The sequence below is a fragment of the Oncorhynchus mykiss genome, chromosome 25 (genome assembly GCF_057628025.1).
Source record: "Oncorhynchus mykiss isolate SJ-2025 chromosome 25, ASM5762802v1, whole genome shotgun sequence".
NCBI lineage: Eukaryota > Metazoa > Chordata > Actinopteri > Salmoniformes > Salmonidae > Oncorhynchus > Oncorhynchus mykiss.
In genome coordinates this window covers 37,976,193-37,999,792 of record NC_143046.1, presented here as the reverse complement: position 1 = coordinate 37,999,792, position 23,600 = coordinate 37,976,193, and the positions used below count along the sequence as shown (strand labels likewise).

The following is a 23,600-nucleotide window of genomic DNA, read 5'->3' as shown; positions in this document are numbered from 1 at the left end:
CTGCTTTTTTTTTTTACCCATCTACCTATAGGTGACCTTCTTTGTGAGCCATTGGAACACCTCCCTGGTCTTTGTGGTTAAATCTGTGTTTGAAATGTACTACTCAACTGAGGGACCTTATAGATAATTGTATGTGTGGGGTACAGAGATGAGGTAGTCATGTTAAACACTGTTTCACACAGTGAGTCAATACAACTTATGTTGTGACATGTTAAGCACATTTTTACTCCTGAATTTATTTAGGCTTGCCAAAACAAAGAGGTTGAATACTACTGAAGACATTTCATCTTTTCATTTTTAATACATTTGTAAAAAAAAAAAAATCAACAAACAAAAAAACATTTCCACTTTGACATTATGGGGTATTGTGTGTAGGCCAGTGATAAAAAAAAAAAAACTATGTTTACTCCATTTTAAATCCAGCCTGTAACACCACAAAATGTGGAAAAAGTCAAGGGGTGTGAATACTTTTTGAAGGCACTGTCGTCCAGGTGTGATCATGTTAAGCGGGTTGAAATTATGTTTGCTTGTGAAAAGATGAACTATCCTTTAATAGTTGTGAGACAAACTCTCTGTAACGCTCCGATTTTGCACTTCCTGCTTTTCATAGAGCTGGGCAATAATGTAGGGGAAACTGAGACATGGGTTGGTTGTCACAGTTCTCCAGACCTGTGTCAAATACATTCAAGTACTCGAGGTGCAATTGATTTATGTTCACAATAAAACCAATGGAATACTGGAGTGCATACTCCAAGCTAAATCAAGCTTGCCTTAAATAATTTGAAGTATTTTAAAGTCACTTCAAGATTTTCTTTATCTCAATAGTTGTCTGATAGTACATCTGACAGTTGCTATATCTGAATTACCAAGTGGTCTAAACCAATATTAAGCCATATACACACCCTGTCGCGTTAATTGTTTTTAAACACATTTTTTAATGGAAATCTTTATTTATTGAGATAATCATCATCCTTACTAATAACAATCTAATCTAATTGCGTACATCATGCCATGACAAACCGTATACATTTTTGCATATGCATACTTTAATATACTGGTATAAAAACAGCAAAACATTTCTATATGATTAGATTAGTTATGCAGTATCACCAGACATTGTGTTTCACTGCAGTACGACCATGCTGTAGCGTAGAATCTAGATGGAGAGATGTGGAGCTGTGGTCCACGTAGCAGGTGTCTGTCAGAGGGCAGTGGGTACTATTGGAAATCCCAGTAGCTATGTCTCACTGCAGCCCCCGGTGGTAGTGGACATCCTGTGGATATCAGGCATAGAGAGGATGTTTCCACAGATCAATATTACTCAGTGGATTTCCTACATCAACTCCCTGAGATCCTACCATCTGTGACATATAGCTCGAGCACATAAGTCCCTGCTGGGCTGGGTTCCAATACTATCCATTGCTCCCTTCCCTCTCTCCTTGTTGATTCCCCTTGTTCTGATGATCGTAAAGATCTGGGTAGGTCTTTTCATTGACGGGGTGTAGTTTCTGACATGTAGCTTACAGTGATTTTCAGATCTGCAAGGGTAAGTAAACAATGTCAGGGCCTGGGGCAAGGGAACATGTTTTTGGTTTGGAATTGAGCCATAGACATAGAACACCACTCAACGCCTGTCAACCTCAACTGACTAAAGTGAGTGGGTCTGGTATGTCTCAGTTCAAATAAGGGTTGTATTTGAATTGTCTTCGAATTTCTCTAATGTATGTTTTTACCATTTATTTGTTGAAAGTAATAACATTAAAGGCAAGCTCGTGCATAGTTGATAATTACTTTTTAAAATCAATTTTACAATATTAGATTTTTGTCCTTCTAGGAAATGTATCCTTGATAAAATTCTAAATCACCATGTAAGTATGCCCTGTATTAAGGTAGTTGTCAGAGAATCTTTGGGCGGCTGACAGTAGGGGTAGAGGTAATAGCCAATGATATAATGTTACAGTAGGTGACAGAAAAAGGAACATTGAGGAGTGACGCGAGTGACACTGTTTGAAAAGAAAGCAGACAGACAGTGTAAAGTAAAGGTGCCTGAACATGACTCAGATGAGGCTGAGACTCAAGGCTTGTCAGGTTAACATGAAAGGACATGAAGAGGAAGATATTGCTAGTTACAGTAGGAGATGTGTTCATTGGACAATATGGCTCTAAGATAGGTTTTTTAGGCTTCTTATGGAGGGACACAACCGTTTTTTGTTCATAATGCATTGCTAATAAAGGCACTATAAATGTGCTTATAATGCATTATGAAACGGATATTCAAAGGAAGTGTGACCAGCTTTCTCACCTCAACCTCTATGCAAAATGTGTCTTTAAAAGTTTGTTTCGGGTTTAAAAACTCCTCACACCGTAAAGGCATAACTCCTCCCATCCACCAGCAAAGTCAATGTAATGTTATCCTTTTCCTGCTCGTCTGAACTGCTTAAATAATGTATGGATTACCATTTGTTTGGTCTTATCATGTACAGCAGACGTTAAAACATTCCCATGACATGTTAAACAAGTCTTTCTGTCTCTGTTTTCCCCCCCAGTGAAATGGATCACAGGTCATATAGCAACTACAGTACATCACGCTGACATAAGAAATACACATCTATCCATTCAGGCATTTATTCAGACGTTACCGTTGTTGTTTGAAGCCCCTGCTGTGGCCTGTATCAATCACACGGAAGCAGAGTGACACCACACGAGCAGGGTCCCTTTGTTTCAAGTGTCACAGGTCCTGTCTGGCCATGCAGTCCTATTTATGTTGATCTAAAAGGAAAAACGAAACCCAAATCAGCAATCTGAGACGCTTGATACGACAACTACTTCTCACAGTCTCACGTCAGAATTAGATGTTAATCCATGTTTCTCAAACATCACATTTCGAAGTTGTTCCAAACATCACATTTCGAAGTGGTTAAATTTAAATATAGGCATTAAATCAATTTTTTTAAAGTAAGGGTTACGTTTAGGCATTAACTCCAAAATTTTACGCTTAGGCATTAACTTTGAAGTGTTAAGGTAAAGGTTAAGGTTTGGGATAGGCTTAAAACAGCAATATCTAAAACAACTTTTTAACGCTGGATTCAAACTTGCAACCTTTTGAATCAGAGAAGCAGATGCTTACTCCCATTCACCATCCCCACCCACAACGCCCGAGGAAAACCAAAACCTGGTTGAAGGTAACATCGCTCACTGTTGCCCCGAGTGGCCGGTTTCCACGTCCTCTCCCGACGTCCTCAGACATGGATGGACGTTGAATACTGACTTCTATCACGGTGACCTGGCTGGTTACATATGGCCGGCCCAATGGCACCCAAAAGACACTTAGTGCACATTCCTAATAGGCAATTGCACATTACAATAGACGGGTTAGCTGACAAAGTCACCGAAATTATGAGCGTGTTTTGATGTGGCTGGAAGACGTTCCTTGTTTTGATTCTGAATGGTCAGATAGCCAGTAACAATGACAAGAAGCTGCCAAGTGGGGAATCGTAGGTGGCTCGTTTCAGCTCGTTGTATCTTGTAATTGATTCCATGTCTTGTTTTGGCGGATGTCATGTCTATGCTAATTTGGCTAAAATTCGCTAGCTAGCTAACCAACAACTGTAACAATGTATTTGAGAGAAAGCAAGTGCTCATTGTGCAAACATATTTATGTTTTCAAGAATCATTTGGGGACTAAATATAGTTTACATGTTGTCAACAGTCTAAGCCAACCCCATCTGTTTTACCTCACAGTTGCACACGCGTCGGTTTTGTTGCTAAACAACCAACCCGTCCATATATTTGTGACAAGACTGCTATAAAACCGAATACTCAATATAACAACACATGGCTGAAGAAAAGACTGTTAGAAAACAGGGCTGTTTATTTAAGTAATCCAGCCACGGATCATATCATGTTTCTATTCCAGGCACATTAGGGCCGTGGTACCGATCCTTTGAACACTTTCAAGGGTGAAGCCAACATGCTCAATGTGTAGCAATCGATTTGGAGCCAAAACATCAGAGATGTGGTGTTTTTTCTGCAGCCTTTAATATAACTTCACAGAGCAGGAAGTGTGTGAGTCATGAAATTTGCCCTGGTTATCTGCTTTCACACGCTCCGGCCAGCCGGCCAACGGCCCTCGGAAAAGGGACGCCTAGAGCTGTTTCAGCGTCACACAAACTTGCACGCTCCCAGCCTTCAAAGCATGAGCCTGTGACTGACACAAGCAGACTTATATACACACGCAAGCACACTCATATACACATGCACACACACAGGCGTGCACACACACAACACCACAGACACACACATACACATGCACATGCAAGCTAACAGACAGGCATACACACACACATCTAGGCATACACAGGCGCACACACACACAGGCGTGCACACACACACACAAGCACGCACGCAAACAGACAGACAGACACCAAGTGACTTTAGAACTCCTTCATAGTAAGGTTCTCACTTGTAAGGGGGGGGAATGTGTGGGGTCAGCTCATATGACCTCTTGCTGCAGCCCCTGTGTCAGGATTGGTCAGAAGCCTCCCACTGGCTCAAAGTGGTTTGGTCAACGTTTTTTTTGTGTGAGAAAGGAGAATAATTGGAATTGATCTGAATGAACAAGTTTGTCTGAGATTATTCATTGTCTATTCCTACTATCCAGACAATTCAAGAGGGCTTGCCATTCTCTTTGACATTTAACTGTTTATGACAATAGCAGCATGACTTGTATAATATACAGTAGAGCCATCAAAAGGAAGGTATGCACCTTTACATTGCTGAATGGGAATGCAGGACTGCTCAATAGTTATCTGTTTATTGTTAGCCAATTGAATTTATGGGAATATTGTATTTTACCAAAAAGTAGGCCTACTAATGTTAAGTAAGGTCGTCAATTACGCTATTGTAACATGCTAATTAATAGCCTTGACTTCAATGTAACAGTGTTGAAAGTGTTAATACATTCGTAGCTTTTTAAATACTGTAATTCAAATTGACACGTTGGTAAAAATCTAGGGAAGAATTGAAGTATTTTAATTCGCCACCGTTCCCTGTTCAAAATAGAATATTCGTCCGCTATAACTGGTTTGCACCCATATGAAAACATGCATTTCTAATTTGAAAACATAGGCTGTTGGTCATGAATTATTAATAATTATCCATTAATATGACAAAAACTATGCTTGATTTGTTTGGGAGGGTGGACAATTTCCTCCAATATCTCTGTGAAATCAGAAACGTTTGAAAACAAATTTCATTTAATATGAAATTGCTAAGCATGCATTTATTTAAACTTGTGCACCCGTGTATATGAAATGAAAAATTGCAAGGATATTTCGAGCATATTTGCACAGAACAGAAAGGCCTAAACAAGTTGACATGCATAACACATTCGTTAGAAAATAGCTTTCAGAAGATCCGAGTTGCATGTAATTGGTGTGTGTAATTGGACAATAAATAGACACCATATTGGTAAAATGCCTCACATGTTTGGCACACCATGACATGAATATTGAGAGCTTGTTAATTATTTAGATTAGAGTCAACGAGACAGGCACGGATGTGTGCTCTCACTTGCTTAATTTGAATTCCCAGTGGTGGAACAGAGGCGATTGGCTCTCTGCATTTTCTGTAACATCCTTATCATAAGGAACCCAACATGAGTTGATTATTTTAGATAAACGAATTGAATCAGCATTCCAATTATGTTTCGTGATAAGTAGGCTAAAATCACAATGGCAATAAAATAGGAGAACCACAAATAAACGGAAACATTTGCAAGGGTGTAACAAATCTTTGAAAAAAGGTAAAGAAAATGTTGCTTATTCTCTAAAGTCTATTCGAAGTTATTATATTGTTGCTGTTTGTGGTTGCCAGATAAACTTTGAAGTGGTGCTATAATAGGATCATAGGCCCAGCACAGTGGAAGGTGGAAGATGAGCTCTTGAAATAACAGTAACTTCATGAAACAAGTCGAGTTTATTTTTGAATGATTATCTACAACGATATAAAATGAATCTCAATCAAGACGGCAATCAAACGGAAGAGTTTTTAATATTATTTAGGACGATAGCTTCGCAGGAGGTAAAATTGGGCTGCATCAAAAGAAATGTGGTCAATTGATTTCCTTCCAAAATAAATAGAATCTTAAAAATGTTGCATAATTTTCACTTAAAAAATGTGGAATCTTTCGGTCACCGAAAACAAAATGCAAGAGGAAAGCAAGCACTTGTGTTCAATTAATCAAAATATAGGCATGTTGACCCTGTTAGAATTTCGTTATTTAGAAAACATTGAAATATATTTCTTACCGGGTAGTCCATGCTTTACAGAAGGAGAGGTCCGAAGTGTTGGGCGGATTCTTTGCAAGTGAGATGTCTCCCCCTGAAGACTTGTCTCTTCAGGCCCTCAGCGCCCAAATGTTGATTGGGTTGTGTATTGAGACGTAGACTGCGTATTCGCAAAGCTGCCAAGACTTATCCTTGTTACCCTATTGCTGTTTCACGTTACCTACTCAATCAAGCCCGAGATGATCTGAAATAGAAAATGTATGGCCTCCAGGTCTCTAGAAACACATTAGGTGGGCTCTTTTTATGGAAAAGTGTGTTTGCTGTGGCGCTCCAGCTGTTGGATTATGCTATTAGGGCAACATTTTCACCAGGCCTGTTAGGATCAACAAGAGGTCCATTATAGCATGCAATTTTAGATCATTTATTTTCCCCAATATTTTTTTCTGACTAGAATCATTTTCATAGCATGGGCCCATGAAAATCAATTTTCCCTCCAAAATTAGGTAAATTGTTTTTTTCTTTCATTGCATGGGCATGATGAATAACAAGTAAGTAAGTAACAAGTATAAACGTAACAATAGCTCACCTGAAAATATGAAATAATCCCACAAGCCTAAATAAAACTACCCCACACATTCCATTTGATTTAGAACGGAAGGCTATTTCCCTCGACATCTGCTGAAAGTTTTAAGGGGGATTTGTATTCTTAGTCAATGTGGCCAACAGTGATAACGTTTCAATTTTTCATCTGCGCCCTAAAATGAGCTTGAGCTCTGCCCTGAAGTCATGAAATCACACGTACCCGCCTCCTCCGTCCCCTAGCTATATACCTCTCTTTGTTTGTTTGTTCAAACTTGTGAATTATATTTTCTCGGTGCTGTGGAGTTGTTCTGATTTTCTATAAACGCACTGGTGCATTTGATGACGGACCACAGCACATCTTAAACGGGACTGTCTAGACAAAACTACAATTGTGGATCAAACGTGTCAACACAATGTATAAAAGAGGGTTGGCTATCTGAAAAAAAAATAGTAGGCTCGGCCACATAAAAAAAAACAAATGTAGGCACTTTTCAGCAAGGTATAACACTGTTATTGTCGTAGTCATAGTTGTCAAATTGTTATTGATATAATGATGATTATTGTTGTTATTGTTATCTAATTGAAAAGACAGGTTGTTGTGCATCTGCCCAACAAATAAGGTATAGTAAAAGTGCACATATTTACCATATTTACGCCTACGCCTAGAACATGACGTCATAGGCCTAGCTCTCAACGCTCAATAGGCTACAGAATAGTTTTGCAATAGTTTATCGTTGTGTTTATGAGAGATTCGTAGAACATTGCGCTGGTCAAAATACAATAGCCTAACCTTGTATTGGTATTATTGATTATGGTAATGTATTATGTATAATTACTGACATAGACGAATATGTTATGTAGGCCTACATCACATGATGTATCAAGAAACCCATCTTAAACTTCCAGTGCTAGGCTATATTTTGCATCTCTTTTCAGGAGTCGTGCCCTCGTGATTAGTATACGTCAGAGGTTAATGAGCTCGTGCCTTTGTTGTTCGTTCCAATTCCTGTTTGTTGATTCCAGTGTTATTTCAAGCACCAGTGATCACTCGGAGGCCTTGGCTAAGAGGCAGACATGTATTCAGCGGTTAATCTGACGGGGCATCTTGACTCATATGTGTATTGGAGAGGGCCATTGTTTTCGCTATAGATTAGCCGGGTTAGTAGCTCGCATAATCGAAACCCAACAGACACATAGACTCGACAAAACTCACACGAATACTTGGATCGGCACAAAATTCCTCAACAAAAGTTTTGAACAATGTATTTACTTCCATTAAATAAAACACAATAGTTTATTTTTTTGATGTTGAAAAAAACGAAACAAAATTCCATACCAAATAGTATACACAGAGCAAAACCAATGTCATTTTGCAGGAACCTTTGATGCGTCTTTTTATACCCAGGATTGCTACTCTAAATCGATATTCACACAGACATTTAATAATAAATTTATATGTTAGAAACACACAACTGGTGCGTTTAGTATGTACATTCCCTTGTTTGCAAGCAAAACATTATTCCTTTAGGGTTTTCCACATGCTTTGTTAAATTGAACCTTGAGAAGAGAGCAAGAGCATTCGCCTCAATAAACTGGAGATGATATTTAGATATATATACAACCTTTCAGTCAATTAACGTCCAAAATTCGAAACTTTCAAATAAACACGCTTCGAAAATAAAGTAGGTCTATCCTAAATTCTGCACTCGCGGGTGAAGAACAAAATTCTCATTAGCAAAAAAATGCCTAATAACTTCCGTTTAAATGTAAAGCTCCATCGCAGGGTTTAGCTCATTTCAGTGGTTTAGTCTTCTCGTGCCCTTTTGAAAAAGAAAAAAGGTAGTCTATCGTTCCTGTGACTGGGGTTTATGTATTCTCAGGTATTAGACTGGTCTATCCACGGCGTACTGGCAAGCGCTCAGATTTGAGGCCGGATTCTGAACACTGGTGTATCCAAAACTCGAGTGCTGCTTGGCTTTCAGTCTCAGGCTAGCCAGACTGGAGTTGCAAGTGTCCCTGTACACATAAGGGGGAGTCGGCGGGGCGTACGGGCAGGTTGGCGTGGGAACTCCCGAATTAAGAGAGGGGTTGCTGAGGTTGTTCAAGTTATTGAGGCTGTTAAGGCTTGAACCGGGCACGCCAGTGACCGCGGACGGCACCATGCTAGAGGTCATGCTCATTGAAGAAATTGAGTTCGGCGGGGAGAACATCGTCTGCGATGACAAAGGGTTGACATTCATGGAATTGAAAAAAGGGAAGCTTTTGGTCGACAGGGAAGCCGACGTTAGCCCTTTGGCGGCCCAGTTGTTATACGTGTAGCTGGGGTACATATCATCGTAGGGCTGCATAAGTCCATTGAACTGAGGACCGAAGCCGTTCTTGCATAGCTCAGCTTGTTGATTCCTTTCCCTTTTCCTCCATTTTGCTCGCCGGTTCTTGAACCAAACCTACAACAAACAAAAAGAGGAGTTCAGAATTTGATAATTATGTAGGCCTTTAGGCTACATGTAGGCCCCATGTGCTTTATTTTATAGCCAACGTAAATACGACTTGTTGGCTATCCTGTGCAATTCAGAAGAATTGATGGGTAGCCTAATTGGTCAGCAACCAAATGTCGTATTTTTTTTGTTCATGTGTGGCCATTAGATGTGTCTTAAATCAAAATCAGACATAGAACTGTAAATCAATTATATTCATTTTTCACAAATGACAAATCTTGACCTTGTCAGTTTGCAAAAATATACCCACAACTAAAAGTGTAAACACAGGATATGCTTTAAATATATAGAGTTGTTCTCAAACTTGTAATTACTTGACGTTATCAAAACAACTATTGTAACGTAATTTATTTCAAAGCGCAACGCTCCTTGTGATACAAGCCTATGTTGGATTGCAACAGGGCGCAATTGATTCCCTTTCTCTCATGCAAAACAATCCGGGTTGACTCCAATATAACCCCAACTACACATCCAGCGTTCCTAGCTGTCATTGAACCATCTTAATTTCGGAAGGTGTGTAAGCCTATTCCTCCATAGGCAAAGACAAACACGTCAGTGACCTTATATATACATCACGTGAGTGACAAACACAAAATACAAGCTTTGCACCTCTTCACATGAACGTAGTAACACGATTGGTGTCTGTCTGGGGCTAATGTCAAACCTAACCGCTAACAGTTTAGCCTGTAGTTATTATTTGTTTTCTACAACTAATAAACAACCGTGCTTGTCTTGTTATCGGGAATGTTAGATATCTAACAATACTGTGATGTTATTCGTAAATATAGTAAATGTGTGACATTGTTATATTTCAACCATTTCCATCGTATCCACTTCATTGATATTGACAGTAAAATCGTACTATTTTACAGTAAAACATATTTGTGTAAAGTGGATGGCCTATCATTTAACTTTTTATAAATAACAATAAATTATAGGCTTAGCCATCTAATGTTTGGTGTTTGGTGACTTGTTAATTTAGTCATATAATTTTAAAGAATAACCAGTCTGAGTATTTGCTTTAGGCAACCTATTATGTCCCAAGAAAACATGTTCTGGCCGCGCGCAATTAACGTTATGCTTGTATAATAATTGACGTCCTTGCCTCCACTCAATATGAGTGGCACAAATCACCCGAAACGATGCACATAAATAGTGTTGGTTTATTCCCAGGGGCCTTACCCGGACACGGGCCTCGGTGAGGTTGGTCCACACGGCTATCTCCTCTCTTGTAGACATGTCCGGATAGCGATTCCGCTGGAACGTGGCCTCCAGTTCCTGAAGTTGCTGGCTGGTAAAGTGAGTCCTCTGTCGGCGCTGTCGCTTCTTTTTAGAAGGGTCGTCTGAAGAGTCGTCATTTTTGCTCTGACCCTTTGAGTCTTTCTCTGTGGAGAGAGTAAACAAATACATCATATGGTCGGGTCAGTCACAGGCCGTGAAGTATCCTCGGTGATATCATCCTGGTGAAACTTGAACCCATTTTAAATCCTTTGAATCAAAAATCGAATCAAACTTGATTTGTCACATGCGCCGAATACTACAACCCTGAAATGTTTACTTTACAAGCCCTTAACCAACAGTTACTCTTATGCTAATACTACTCATAATGTTAGGATTCCTTATTTTGGAATGTTTATGCAGATACATTACAAAAAGGTCATATAAAACGTGACTCCAAAACAATGTCAGTAGGACATTGATTGTTTTGTTTTATTTGCACAATGTGCCAATGGTAATACTGTACAAATGGTTATTTAAAACGTGTATCTGTTTTGTCTTTCATCGAATAAAGGCTTACATTTCACACTTTAAAAGTATTACACGTATAAAGGTATGCGTAAAGACATTAAACATGATCACAACAAAAATAGAACTTCACCAGAGTCAAAGGTTATGTGAGTAATGAGAGCGTCAAGTTCGGTGACACTTATAACACAAATAAACCAATTACTGGCACAATCACAATCCGAATATCTGCATAGTCAAACAAAGTGACCCTCTGTCAGTCTTATATGTCCAATGACTATTTGCACTAGTAAAATAACATCTTCCTCGGTCTCAAAATGCCTTTGTTGAGAGGGGCTGTAATCAACAAAAAAACGACCATCCCCTCCTCTCAAAGTCATGTGCTGACAGTATGCACCACGGGATGATTCTTACCTACGGACTCTGGACTGGAGGTGTCCGATACCGTGTGTACCTCTAACCGGTGTTTGGAGTCCACAGACCGCTGCAACGGCTGCAAACTAGAGGCCATTGCTAGTGCCTTGTGTTGCGTGGAAGAGAGTTTATTCCCGGTTTGGTGGTGGTGGTGGTGGTGATGGTCTAAATTCAATGGATCCTTCATAGAGTTCATATGGATAGGAAAGCGCACGACTCACTGTCAGAGGCGGATTAAATTCTCTCAGTGCAAGCAAAAAAAAAGAGAGACGTCCGACGGATAGGAAAAAGTGGGAATCAGTGGTGTCAAGATTTATATCAACGCTTCTCCCTCGCAAATTAAAGTAAAACAAAAAAAAAACACCTTTGTTTGAATTGCTTAAAATCTATTTAGTAGAAACAGCATAATTCGCGTCGGAGAAAAAACCCCACAGCGTTTTGATTGAAGCAGGGGCAAATAGATAAATCGGGCTGATACTGCTTGCTGCGCGGAGAATCAGAGTGACAAGGACAGGTAGGTGATATTAGATCCAGAGGCATACACACACTACGCCGCTCGCTCTTCATTTCAGCTGTTCGCTGCGCCCTGGCTGTACCACTGTGCCTCTCTCCGATGCCTTTGACGTCACCGAGAGCACTCCCATTTTCTGACAGGCCGTCAATGTGGACATGAAGGTTTGCCCAGCCAACCCGCGCACGGGGAAATAAAATACGTCTGCCAATGTGTTCATGCGGGGTACATAGCTTTTTTTTCTTCCAAATAAAACCATGTCAAGAGAGACGGGACGCATGGGGTAGTGTACCGACGATGCACCGAATGCCCATTCTGCAGACCCCCAAGATGAAAACATATACAGTCTTCCTTCTTTCAATGAAAAGTCTATAGTACACCGTTATAAAACACCAGTATTGAAACGCACGTCACTCGCGTCGTGTGCATTATACTCTCAGACATTTACACGAGGATTTTAATGGAAAACATACCCAACTAGGGAAATTGCATCTAACATTCAAGTCATACCAACAGGGGGTCATGATGCATTTATTTGGTCAAAATTATGTTCTCCCCATTGAAGAAACCTTGCAACAGAGATCACCTGATGAACTGACCTTTCATAAACAGTCATCTCCGAGCAATGCGCAAAAGAGCAAGGCTATATTTATATGATGGGGAAACCAGGATGCGCTGACCCCACTGCCGATAGTTCACAGAACGGATGTTGACATTTTTCAAGTTGTTGGCCATTTCGAGCATAACAGATAAATGATGACCAGACAAATCAATCGTATCAGAAGTCAAGTGACACAATCTAGTCACACATTCAACCTTATTAGTCACCAAACAATTGGGCAAAAATGCAAGGTCCTTGGTTACCAAAAGTCGGTCCTGGGGACCCCAAGGGGTGCACGTTATGTTTTTTGCCCTAGCACTACACAGCTGATTCAAAAACTCAACTCATCATTAGGCTTTGGTTGTTTGAATCAGCTGTGTAGAGCTAGGGCAAACAAAATTGCACCGATTCGGGTCCCCATGACCGAGTTTTGGGAAACACCGGTTTAGGTCATTCGATTTCCTCGAAATTACTCATTTTTATCTCGGTGCTTAGCTGGGTATCCTGTGCGCTTAGACCTTTCAGCTGTTCTCAGGAAGTCGACTTGTAGTGCTTTTTAATCTAATAAAATTCTCATTTGCCTAATAATTTGGAATAAGGACTTTTAATGACTTCGAGCTGATTTCCCATTGCAGATAAATGGCCGTATGCATGGGGGATATTCTCTATGCAGGCGTTTGACAGTAGTTGATATGGGACTAGTATTCTTCCCCTTAGGCATGTGCGTTAATACTGTAAATGCCAACAGCATTCAAATGTCCATGGAATAAAAATTAAATTAATATGTAACATGATAGAAAATTATTTGATTGTCAGCCTCCACATATCATATAATAGATTAAATGTATTATAGTCCGTTGAATGCATTGTTAATGGCAATACTAATAATACAAATAACTTTCTTCATAACTACAAAAAATGTATTCTAATTATTGCATGCATACTTTGTCTTTAATCTGAATGTAAACTGCATAATATATAGACATCACGCATCTTTTCTTCCCAATCTCCTGGATATCAGGATATGGGCGCTGCTAATACATTATTGGGCTAATCCCGTGAAAGCCCTTGATATACACCTCATTTGCACTCTTGTGGGAGAGCCGCGCGCGGACCATGGAGCGAGGGAGAGAGAGCTGTCAAAACCACGGGCATGGTTATGCCTCCATCCTCCCTATAGAGTTATAAAGAATAACCCTGCGCTGTGTGTTTAGCCACCCCACTGTACACAGCTGGACAATAATATATGCAGTCCTTGAATGAAGATGTGAATTTAGCCTGCATGTCTTCCTTACATCATGTATTTATTCAGTTTAGGTGAGTATTCTCACGCCTGTCTTTTCCTGGGCCCGAGTCAGGCATATCAGGTGGATTTTATTTGTTTAAATCCCCCTCATATGATTAGGTCAGAGGTTGGGTCTATCACAGGTCATTTGGTGCAATGCAATTCGCTTGGGTGTTATACGTTGTGATCTACAAGTGGTAAACTCATTTTATTTGAATGATGATGTAGTCTCGGGCCTTATTAAGCAATAACCTGCATTCTGTGTGTTAGCAAGGATTTTGTGAACAATTTAACTATTAGAATTCCCATTGGGCACAGAAGTCAACATCTATTCCGCGTTGGTTCAACGTAATTTCATTGAAATTAGGTAGAAACAACGTTTATGTACCCAGTATCTGCCCAGTGGGATATTACCCTGAATTACAGATTGTTTTAATGATACTACTACCACCACTACTAATACTACTAATACTACTACTTCTACTACTACTACTACTAATAATAATAATAATAATAATAATAACAATATACTATAAAAATAAAAATATTTAAATGGCATTGAAGACGACATTTTTCTGTAGGCTCTGCAAGCCAAGAAATGTTGATTGCTCAATTATTTGGCTGAAAGTAATACTAGATTTGCAGTGGATTATCGGTTTCCTCTTCATTTTTACCTTCAGAATGCGTTATCTCTCTTCTGTGGATTATCGCGCGCGATACGCCATAGAGGGCCATTAATTAGCAATTCAGTCAATATAAGGGAGACGACCAGGCTTTTTACATAGGATTAAGGGGACATCAGATTCCTCCATTAGTATATTCCTCCTCACGAATAAGCTTTCATTATACATTTAGTTTTCCCTGGAGTCAATCTGACAAGACCTGAATATATTAAGGCCGTTGTAAAACAGTTGAAAGGGATCGCCAATAATCAGGTGGCTCGAGTGTCTCTTCACTCCGGTGCCTACATGTGCAAGCCTCGTTGGCTCGTCTTTGCATTACCTCATATAATTATGTGTTTCTATTTATCTTATTACTGTTCATCAATGAGGGATCACAACGCCGTCCTTGCTCAAGTTGCTGCTATGGAGAAAAGTAGCCCCACGGGCTGATGCCTGCTTTGCCACTTGATTAGATCCAATATATCATGAATGAAAATAAAATGAGCTAAATTAAGAGTTGCCAAACTGGCAATTCGTTTTAGCACTTCAACAATATTCGTTTTATGTTATTCCCTAATTACACAATAAATGAAATCCACTCCAACCTTACTGACTTGGCCCAGAAAATACACTGTATTTTTCGTTATATGCAATGTAGCCTATGTGACTGTTGTTTATGTGAATATTGCTGTGTATGGATTTAAATGCTTCATCATATTTTGACATAACTGATATGAGCCACAACTTGATGCAAGATGCATTGATAGCCACACGAGTTGCAATAGAAATTACACTATGACACTTTTTAATGGTAGGTGGGGTATTGGACTACTTGGTAGGCCCTACTTCAAATGAAGAGGACAACATGACAACAACAAAAAAGTAGTCCATATATATTGCCGCGTGTTGTCTGTAACCCTTGGCAGCTTAACGAAAGCTGGATGCATGAAGATAGAATATATGCGTAGGTCTTTCCCTACTCTCTTTCCCAGTGGCGCACTACTGCACATCAATACTCGGCCACCAGGTGGCAATCTAAGACCGTATAAAAACCAATTTTCCTCAAAAGAACTGGACTGGTCATACACCTACATAGGCCTAGACGAGCGTTTCCCAAACTGGGTCCTCGAGATTAGTTGATTATTTGAATCCGCGGTGTAGTGCTAGTGCAAAAAAATTAAATAAAACGTGCAGCCTTTGAGGTCCCGAGGACCGAGTTTGGGAAACGCTGGCCTAGACAGATCTATGATATTTTAGGAACGAAAATTCATCTAATTTTCTGATATGCAAAGGAACCAAAACATTAAATGATGCTGTTATAATCTCAGCATCTGTTTTCTGCAGTGGGCGAAATTTCCCATTGAAGTGTTGTGGCACAGTAGTTACACATATATGCTCACCTATTTGTCCACAAGTTGACGCAAGCTTGCGGCAGTGGGAGTCCATTATCGCAATTAGGGGAACCGCTTCTGGAAAAGAAAAGAGACTGGATTTAGTATGATAATGCTGAACCGGTTGCATCGAATACACACAACCCCGTGTGCTCAAAATCACAACATTTTTCTTAATGTACAATCAAGACATTGCAGTATAGGGTTAAACACAATTGTCACATCTGTATGTTTCAATTGTAACACAATTGTCATACCTGTATCATTGTTGATAAGGCCTATAAGCACTCCGCTATTTTCCTCAAGTTTTGTCAAATGTCGAGCATTTGAATAGGCCTACTGATCATTGGTTTTGAACCCTATAACACAAGGAGCTCTTTAAATGCAGTTCCGACAGAAAAGCAATGCAACGGTTTACTGGGTGCTCTGTGACGGGGGGTTGGTGTAAATTGTTCCGGCGGCATGCAGCAGTTTGGGGCACTGGAAGTTGAGTGATTCCGCAGTAAAATCACGGGATTAGTGTCTGATTGAGATGTCTGTCGGTGGGATATTAAAAAATTCATTATCGCAGCTCTATACTAACTCGATATGAAGTAACACAGATGGGATTTTATTAGGCCAGGCTTCCCGACTGTTTGCTTATGATAATTTAAGATGGGAAATTTGCATGCAATCATGCTGTTAACCGTTTTCCCCATTCGTTCTCTTTCACTTTGGACCCGCCAGCGCCACACATAACTCCTACTCGCCTCACCTGCTACATAGTCTACATCTGTGATTTTATTCAAAAGGGTTAGACACTGGAGGTTAAGTTTTACATGGTGTGTACCTGGAGAACCCTGGTTTGAGTGGAGCAGGTTCTTGTGTATTTCGAAGTAAAATGAAAGATAGGGTGTCAGGTTGTAAGGTTACTGCAAATCCCTCATGTCATCTAATCAGCGGCAGTAATGAGCTTTCATTCAATATTTCAGGGGGCTCCCCCTCGCCCCTGACCCATCACATTGGGTTTGGAAATGGCATTGACAGGGAATAGCCATTTCCAAGAAGTCTCACATAGAAATATGCGGCAAGTGGCCTAGCAGGCCTAGCCTTTGGCCAGTAACCGAAAGGTCTAGGTGAAAAAGTCGATGTGCCCTTGAGCAAGGCACTTAACTTAAGCTAATTGCTCCTCTAAGTTGCTCTGGACAAGAGTGTCCACTAAGTGACAAAAATTTAAGAAATGTACATTTCGAAAATCCAAATAATATTCACTTGAATTTGGAATTTCCTGTACATTTTTTTTGCCTGAATAAAACGACATTGCCCTAAAAAGCAGCAATAGCTTTGTAAGCTCATAGACCTGTATGTGAGACATTTTAGAATTGATTGATACTATTCATTCGATTACTTTTACTTCCAAATAAATTACAACGTAATAACCGAGTAATAATTCAAATAGCCATGTAATACACGATTAGGGGGTCTAGTTACCTGGTTGTAGAAGTTGATATTCTACTAATTCCAATTGAACTTGCATGCATAGTTAGTGCACATTTGAGCTCCACCATTACAAATAATATAAATGACTATGTAAGTTTCTCGTTATGGCAAACACTTCACTAATACTAGGCACACTGCTCCTGCCTCTATTAGGCCTAATACTACCACCATAGACTAACACTACCACCATCAAGGAAAGCATAATAATAATAATAATAAATAGGTCAATTTAAAGTGGTTTATTGTGATACCATGAGTGTCTAATTATTTGAATGCTATTATTACATTCTGTCTATATTCGTTGTTAGCATAGTTGTGAGCCTAAATGATCCGTATTTGGGTATGTCATTAACGTGCCTTTTATTTGTGTAAAGGATGCATGCAAAATAAAAAACGGAACTAAAGAATCATTTTTTGGACTATTAGCCTACTATTATAGACATGGAAAGATAATATAAATAGCCCATAATATGTTTTATTGAAATCTGATCCAGTTTGAGATTTAGAGTTCAATCATAGCAATATCCGCAACGCAATTGATATGTAATCAGTCCAGTAGACCACAACAAATTGTTGAATGATAGTCAACAATAATCTTTATTAATACATTCTTTATTTCTTAAGGTTGCACCGTTCAATTCAACAGCACGAATTCAACAGCCTGTCTGTATTATGAAAATTAATAGCCATATATTTCGGCATTAATTTGAGGCGCGAGACCATGAAGTCAAATCCATTCCATGTTCCATTCAGTGCTAACGTTACATCATTATCATCAAGCGGACTTACAAGGTGAAACCTGCCACGAACTCACTTATCATGTCCCTTTATCTTACTGCGGTGCTGATGAAATTCACATCAGACTCTCACAGATTACGCCAAAAAGGCTAACCCGAGGTGGAACGAATTCCTTCACTTGCATTAACTCTCCGCAAAGAGTGGCCTTCGCACTTACCGTAGTCGAAGACACCAGCGCCTTACGCCCTTTCTTGTTTTATTCTTGTCTGGTTAAGAGGTAAATTCCACACCGATGGTTCTGCTTATCACCCTTCAGATAAGAACCTGAGACATCGAACTTCCAGGTCCAAAATATTAAAGTTTGCTGTCCGCCTCCCGAAGGAAAAAGTCTCAGCGCTACATAGATATCTTATCTTTCCCGCTTATCTGATCAAAACGCGATGCCACGTATGATTGTGTATTATATAAGCGCATACAACCATCTAGCTACAGTGCTTTTAGAAATTGCGAAGCAGGCGCTGTCATTTCAATAGGTCATTCTCTCTCCTTGGATCGTCTTCAGCCTCAACAACTTTTTTCTCCAGACAGACAGCCTAAGAGTGGCGCATTTTTTTTTCTCTCTCTCGAGCTTTGACAGAGTGCGTGGGTGTGTGTCTGCGTGAGTGTGTGTGTGTGTGTGTGTGTGTGCCTCAGTGGGTGTGTTCGTCTGCGTTTACGTGCATGTGTAGTTAAAGACAGTGTAAACTAAGAAACGCTCCATTTAGAACAACAACGAAATAAAAACTCGAATAAACGAATTGTAATATAATTGAGTAAAACGTCATTCATAACACATAGCCTACCATTTGTATGTTCTTGTTTTTAGGCCTACATTAATTAAGATACTAGAATATGGAAGGAATTCACAGTCTATATATGCTTGCATAGGCAAATAGATCTACATTTTTTTTACTCTAAAATTTCCATAAAAAATAATAACTATTTATATCCGTCGGTAAGATTAGTGCATTTGAAGCCTATGTTTATTTTTAGCACTATGTTATTTCAAAGTTAATATTTTATTTGCAGCCTACATAGGCTACAGGAAATTTGCTGGAAGAGAGCCTTAAACATGTTGAAATTGACCAGAAACCACTCTCAAACGCTATATATTCATGAGTTGATTAGATTTACTAACCAGCATCACAACAATACATTATACAAGTAGAATTTAGTTGAAAGGTGCAAATAAGATGATTGTGAATGTTCATATCATGATACAAAAAAAGAACTGCAATTTGAAACAGATTTACAGCGTCAGTGTTCACATTTCCTTGTGATGTCTTCAATGTTAATTTAAAACATTGACAAACTATTTGGCAGTTCAAAGTTACAATTTCTGATTCTTGGGAGTAACGTGAGTAATATTAGGCCTGCGTTTGAATTTACACATTTGTTTTGGGATATACTTATTTTTTATTCTTTGGAGAAGCGAACAGCTGGCTGGGATGCAAATGCTCTTTATAGATCCGTAAGATCCAGACTGATTTTCTATTCGCATCTTAAGTGAGCCAAGCGGACCGGACGTAGGCTACATTTCATGTGCCTAATCCTTCTTTTACATTTTTAGTCATACTCCCATTAAACAAGTAATTAATGCACACAACCACATGGGAATTTCGCTGCAACGAGGCATTAAAGCAAAACATGCACACGACAACGGCCTTATATCTGTTTTCCCACATTGTCCCTTTAATTTAGTAATGCGCGCAGAATACCATTACCCATAACATTTGAAACACTTTCCTAAAATGTAGGCCTATAGGCCTTGTGGGTAAAGTATGCATTCGACGTGCATGTCTGATGGAATATTGTAAATATATGATTATACCGATGCTATCTATCATTTGCGTGTTCTAAGGCGCCTGAGAATTGTGATAACAACGCAATCGGCAATTGGAGGAGGTTTATATGATCTATGGACACAGGAAATCAATTAGCCTCATTTATGAGAGTTGCATCCCTGATTTCTTCTGCGTCCAGTCATAGGCCCCAAAACATGTCTATAGATAAATTACGAGCACATTCGCAGAATAGTATGTACTAAGCCTGTAATGCATAATTGATAAGCAGATACATTTTCTGGTCTGTGACGCCCTATGTTAATATCAGGTCACTCAATTATCTGAAGATGACCTATACACACCGATTACATTTGATCTCCGTGTACAACGAACGCGCATGATTTCAAATCCCCCAACGCTGTTATCAAATATCAACCTGGCATGCATCCCTTTGGTACAGCAAGCCCAACCCCGCCTGTCATATCAGAAGGGGGAAAAACGGTGGCGTCTTGAGAGGCACGTTGTTCTACTAACCACGCTTACCTTCATCTGGAGAATAAAGATGTGAGCCTGCCTTCTCTTTCTCACGAAGAGAGGTGCATAGGAATGCCTGAAGTTCAGTAAAAAAGGCTGCTGCTAGTGCTATGAAATCGTTTGCCTCCGGGGCAACCCGGCGGCTTCTTTTCATTTCGAGCACTTATCGATTCGCTGTTGTCGTCTTTGGCGACGCAGAAGGACACTTGAAAGAATTTCTAATGGGGCTGTGATGTGAGAAGGGAGGTGACCTGACCAAGCGCGCTCTTCTGATTCTTAACGAGGACATCAACCACTTTGCACACATTCAGCTGCCGACAGCAATACTAGACCTATTGGACATTTCAAGGATTTACATGTGCACAGGCCTATTCTATGAAACTTGTAGACTTGCTCTCCATTTCATGTAGCGTATATGCATGCATTTTATATTCCACTAAATGCATGTCTAATATAGCTGCCATATAACCAAATAGTGGTCAAATAATATGGGATTGACAAGCAATCGCTGCACTAATCAAGTCCATTATAGTCTATTAATTGTGAATAAGGTATAATAAACATTGCAGTGCAAATTACATTTGTACAATCCTATTTTCTTTGTTGGATTTAGTTATAGCCTACATCAAACTGGTATCTTCCTAAATTATTTATGATTTGCTGTATGTTAGTAAATGCTTCCTTGACTGTGTTGTACTAGAGCAGAACAGACCTATCTCCCTATAGGCCTTGTTGCTGTGAGCCCAATAACTAGATTGTTCAGTGGGGTGGGGGTATAGAGGGTGAGTGATCACTGTCTATAGCACACATTTGTTACAGATAATTTATCACTTATTAAATTATCATTCATCTGTACTAGTATAGGCCTACAAAAACTCTTGCACCAAAATCAGAAGAGTTGAGATATTGACATATTTGGCATTGGATCACACATTTCCCTCCACAGTGTAATTAAAATTATGCCCCTGACACAAAGTGTGTATATTTCGAGAACACTTTCTTTCTTCTGACATGTTGGATAAATAGTTTGCCATAACCAATTATTTTTCTTGCCCCAGTTTCGAGTCATTAAAGTCAAATCCAGCGTAGACCACGAGGAATCAATTAAAGTACAGTTAAATTGGACTGAAAATGCCCCAAAGCTGAACTTTATTCAAATGTTTCTCAAAGTGAATACCTCTACCACTACCACTACCCTCACCTAAACCAATCAGATCTCTACTGTCAATGCATTCCATTCCAGGTTGACATAAACTTCTAAAATGTTCATTCCATCTCACACCAAAGAATCAAAAACACTAGACTATGCATGATGACAAACATATGGTCCACTATCAATCTATCTTGCAGCTTTAAATCTCTCTTTCAGTGGCAGGCTTTGGTAATGTGGACGTGAAGTCGATTACTCAGGAGTGTACGTCTGCCTGAGAAACTGGGCTGGCTTGTTTTCTGCATCAGCCCTCAAAACCACAAGCGATTGTCGCCTAACGCTATGTCTGGCCGGCGCTCTGTGGCCATGTAATAAAATTTGGAGTCAAATTGGTCTTTCAAAGCCACAAATCTTTAAACAAATCAGTTTATGTACTGCTAATACGTTAGACAGAAAGTAATGGCTTGGAAGTCACTTCAAGTCAGCTTTATTGTGGGTGTAACTCCTCGACCATCGCTACATTCGAGCGAGGGGAAGGAGGCAGGGACAGAGAGAGAGAGAGATAAAGGGAGAGAGAGAAAAATAGAGGGAGGGAGGGAGAGAGAAAGAGGGAGAAAGATAGATTAGAGACACTACTGTCAACCCCTTCAGCAGAAAAAAAAAACGATTTGTGTATCCATCAGTATTCTAAGACGCATTAATAACAAAAAGCCGCCTGTAAATTAACTAAATTAAAAGGATGACTCTTGGATAGCTCTTGAGCTTGTTGAACGGCTTTCTGCCTGATCCTTATTATAGCCAGGCTGTGTCACAACACCCAAAGGGGAAAGATCCAGCACGACAGTAGGCTAGGCTACTACTCAGTCCAGCTAAACACGAGTCTGTGGTTTGACTTTAATAGAGCTGGCCCATATAATAATTTACATGGTTGCCTGCACTCCCTCCTGCCTACAAGCTAATGCAGTGTATATTTAAAAAGTACTCAGCTGTTTTGCCTATACTACCTTCCTTGTAATTATCCTAGCCTTGAGTTCCCAGAGAAAATGCATCACTGATGTCATGGTGGTTTTGGACTTCAAATGGCTTCCAATGCCATCTCTGGTCAGGTTTAACAGGTATGGATTCCCCTTGACATCGGTCAGGCGGGAGTTCAAAGGTTCCAAAGAACAACGAAGAAGACACTAGCAAGTCAACCCATGCTTATAGAACACAGTGCAACATTTTCAGTCTAGCAAAATAATGATTGACACATAAAACACGGGCCTCGAGCATGGTGATCTTAATCACAGATACAAAGGGACCAATAAATTGCTCAAGCAGTTCACTGATCAATTCCAGGAAGAATCAATGGCGAACTACCGCTAACCTGCCGAAGGGGGAAATCGGCCAATAATTAAGTTGGTGTAATAAAATGGCCATGATGCTTCCATCTCATCAATAACATGTAAAACAGATCAACTACACAATAACTCCCCTGACCGTGTACCCAGGTGGATCGCAGGGCGCAATCGGAATCAGCTTAGCCTTAATTGGTCTACTGCGGCAGAGAGAGAGACTGTGAGCGTAAGAGAGAGAGAGAGAGAGAGAGAGAGAGATAATGGCAAGACAGATGTCAACAGTAGTAGAGGAGAGGGTAGGTCGAGAACGCTGATAGATAACAATAAATGTTAAATGTTCCGTATTGGGGTAGAATTGGTCTCCTTTTCATGGTACTACTCACCTGTGTTACATTGCATATGTGTGTACACAAACTAGTACAACAGAACCACCAAACATCAGAACCGCCTGATGCCCCATTGGCCCGCACTGATAAACATGATAACCGTCATGTTGATCATGCGTCGTCTTGGCGATGATCTCCACTCTGACTCTGTTGATCTGTCGATGAGCTATGTTTTC

At 39.8% G+C, this 23,600-nt stretch overlaps 1 protein-coding gene and 1 long non-coding RNA gene across 4 annotated transcripts in view; both read right to left on the bottom strand.

Annotated features, from left to right (window-relative positions):
- Positions 1–277: 277 nt before the first annotated feature.
- Positions 278–7,482, bottom strand: LOC110504310 (uncharacterized). Its single transcript, XR_016492111.1, has 3 exons — positions 6,309–7,482; positions 2,640–2,769; positions 278–1,274 (listed from the first exon to the last, which is right to left on the bottom strand). It is a non-coding gene; the product is annotated as an uncharacterized LOC110504310 (long non-coding RNA).
- Positions 7,483–8,120: 638 nt separating this feature from the next.
- Positions 8,121–23,600, bottom strand: part of LOC100136226 (pituitary homeobox 2) — a 52,029-nt gene continuing 36,549 nt past the window's right edge. The window contains exons 1-4 of one of the 3 annotated variants that reach the window (XM_021584102.3): positions 18,412–18,898; positions 15,987–16,055; positions 10,550–10,752; positions 8,121–9,316 (exon numbers count right to left, since the gene is read on the bottom strand). In XM_021584102.3, the coding sequence (XP_021439777.1) occupies positions 8,753–9,316; positions 10,550–10,752; positions 15,987–16,032 (813 nt within the window). In that variant the 5' untranslated portion in view covers positions 16,033–16,055; positions 18,412–18,898 and the 3' untranslated portion in view covers positions 8,121–8,752. Of the gene's footprint in view, positions 9,317–10,549; positions 10,753–11,527; positions 12,220–15,986; positions 16,056–18,411; positions 18,899–23,600 lie in introns of those variants that run through there. The other 2 variants (XM_021584103.3, XM_021584101.3) reach the window with 2 other exon arrangements.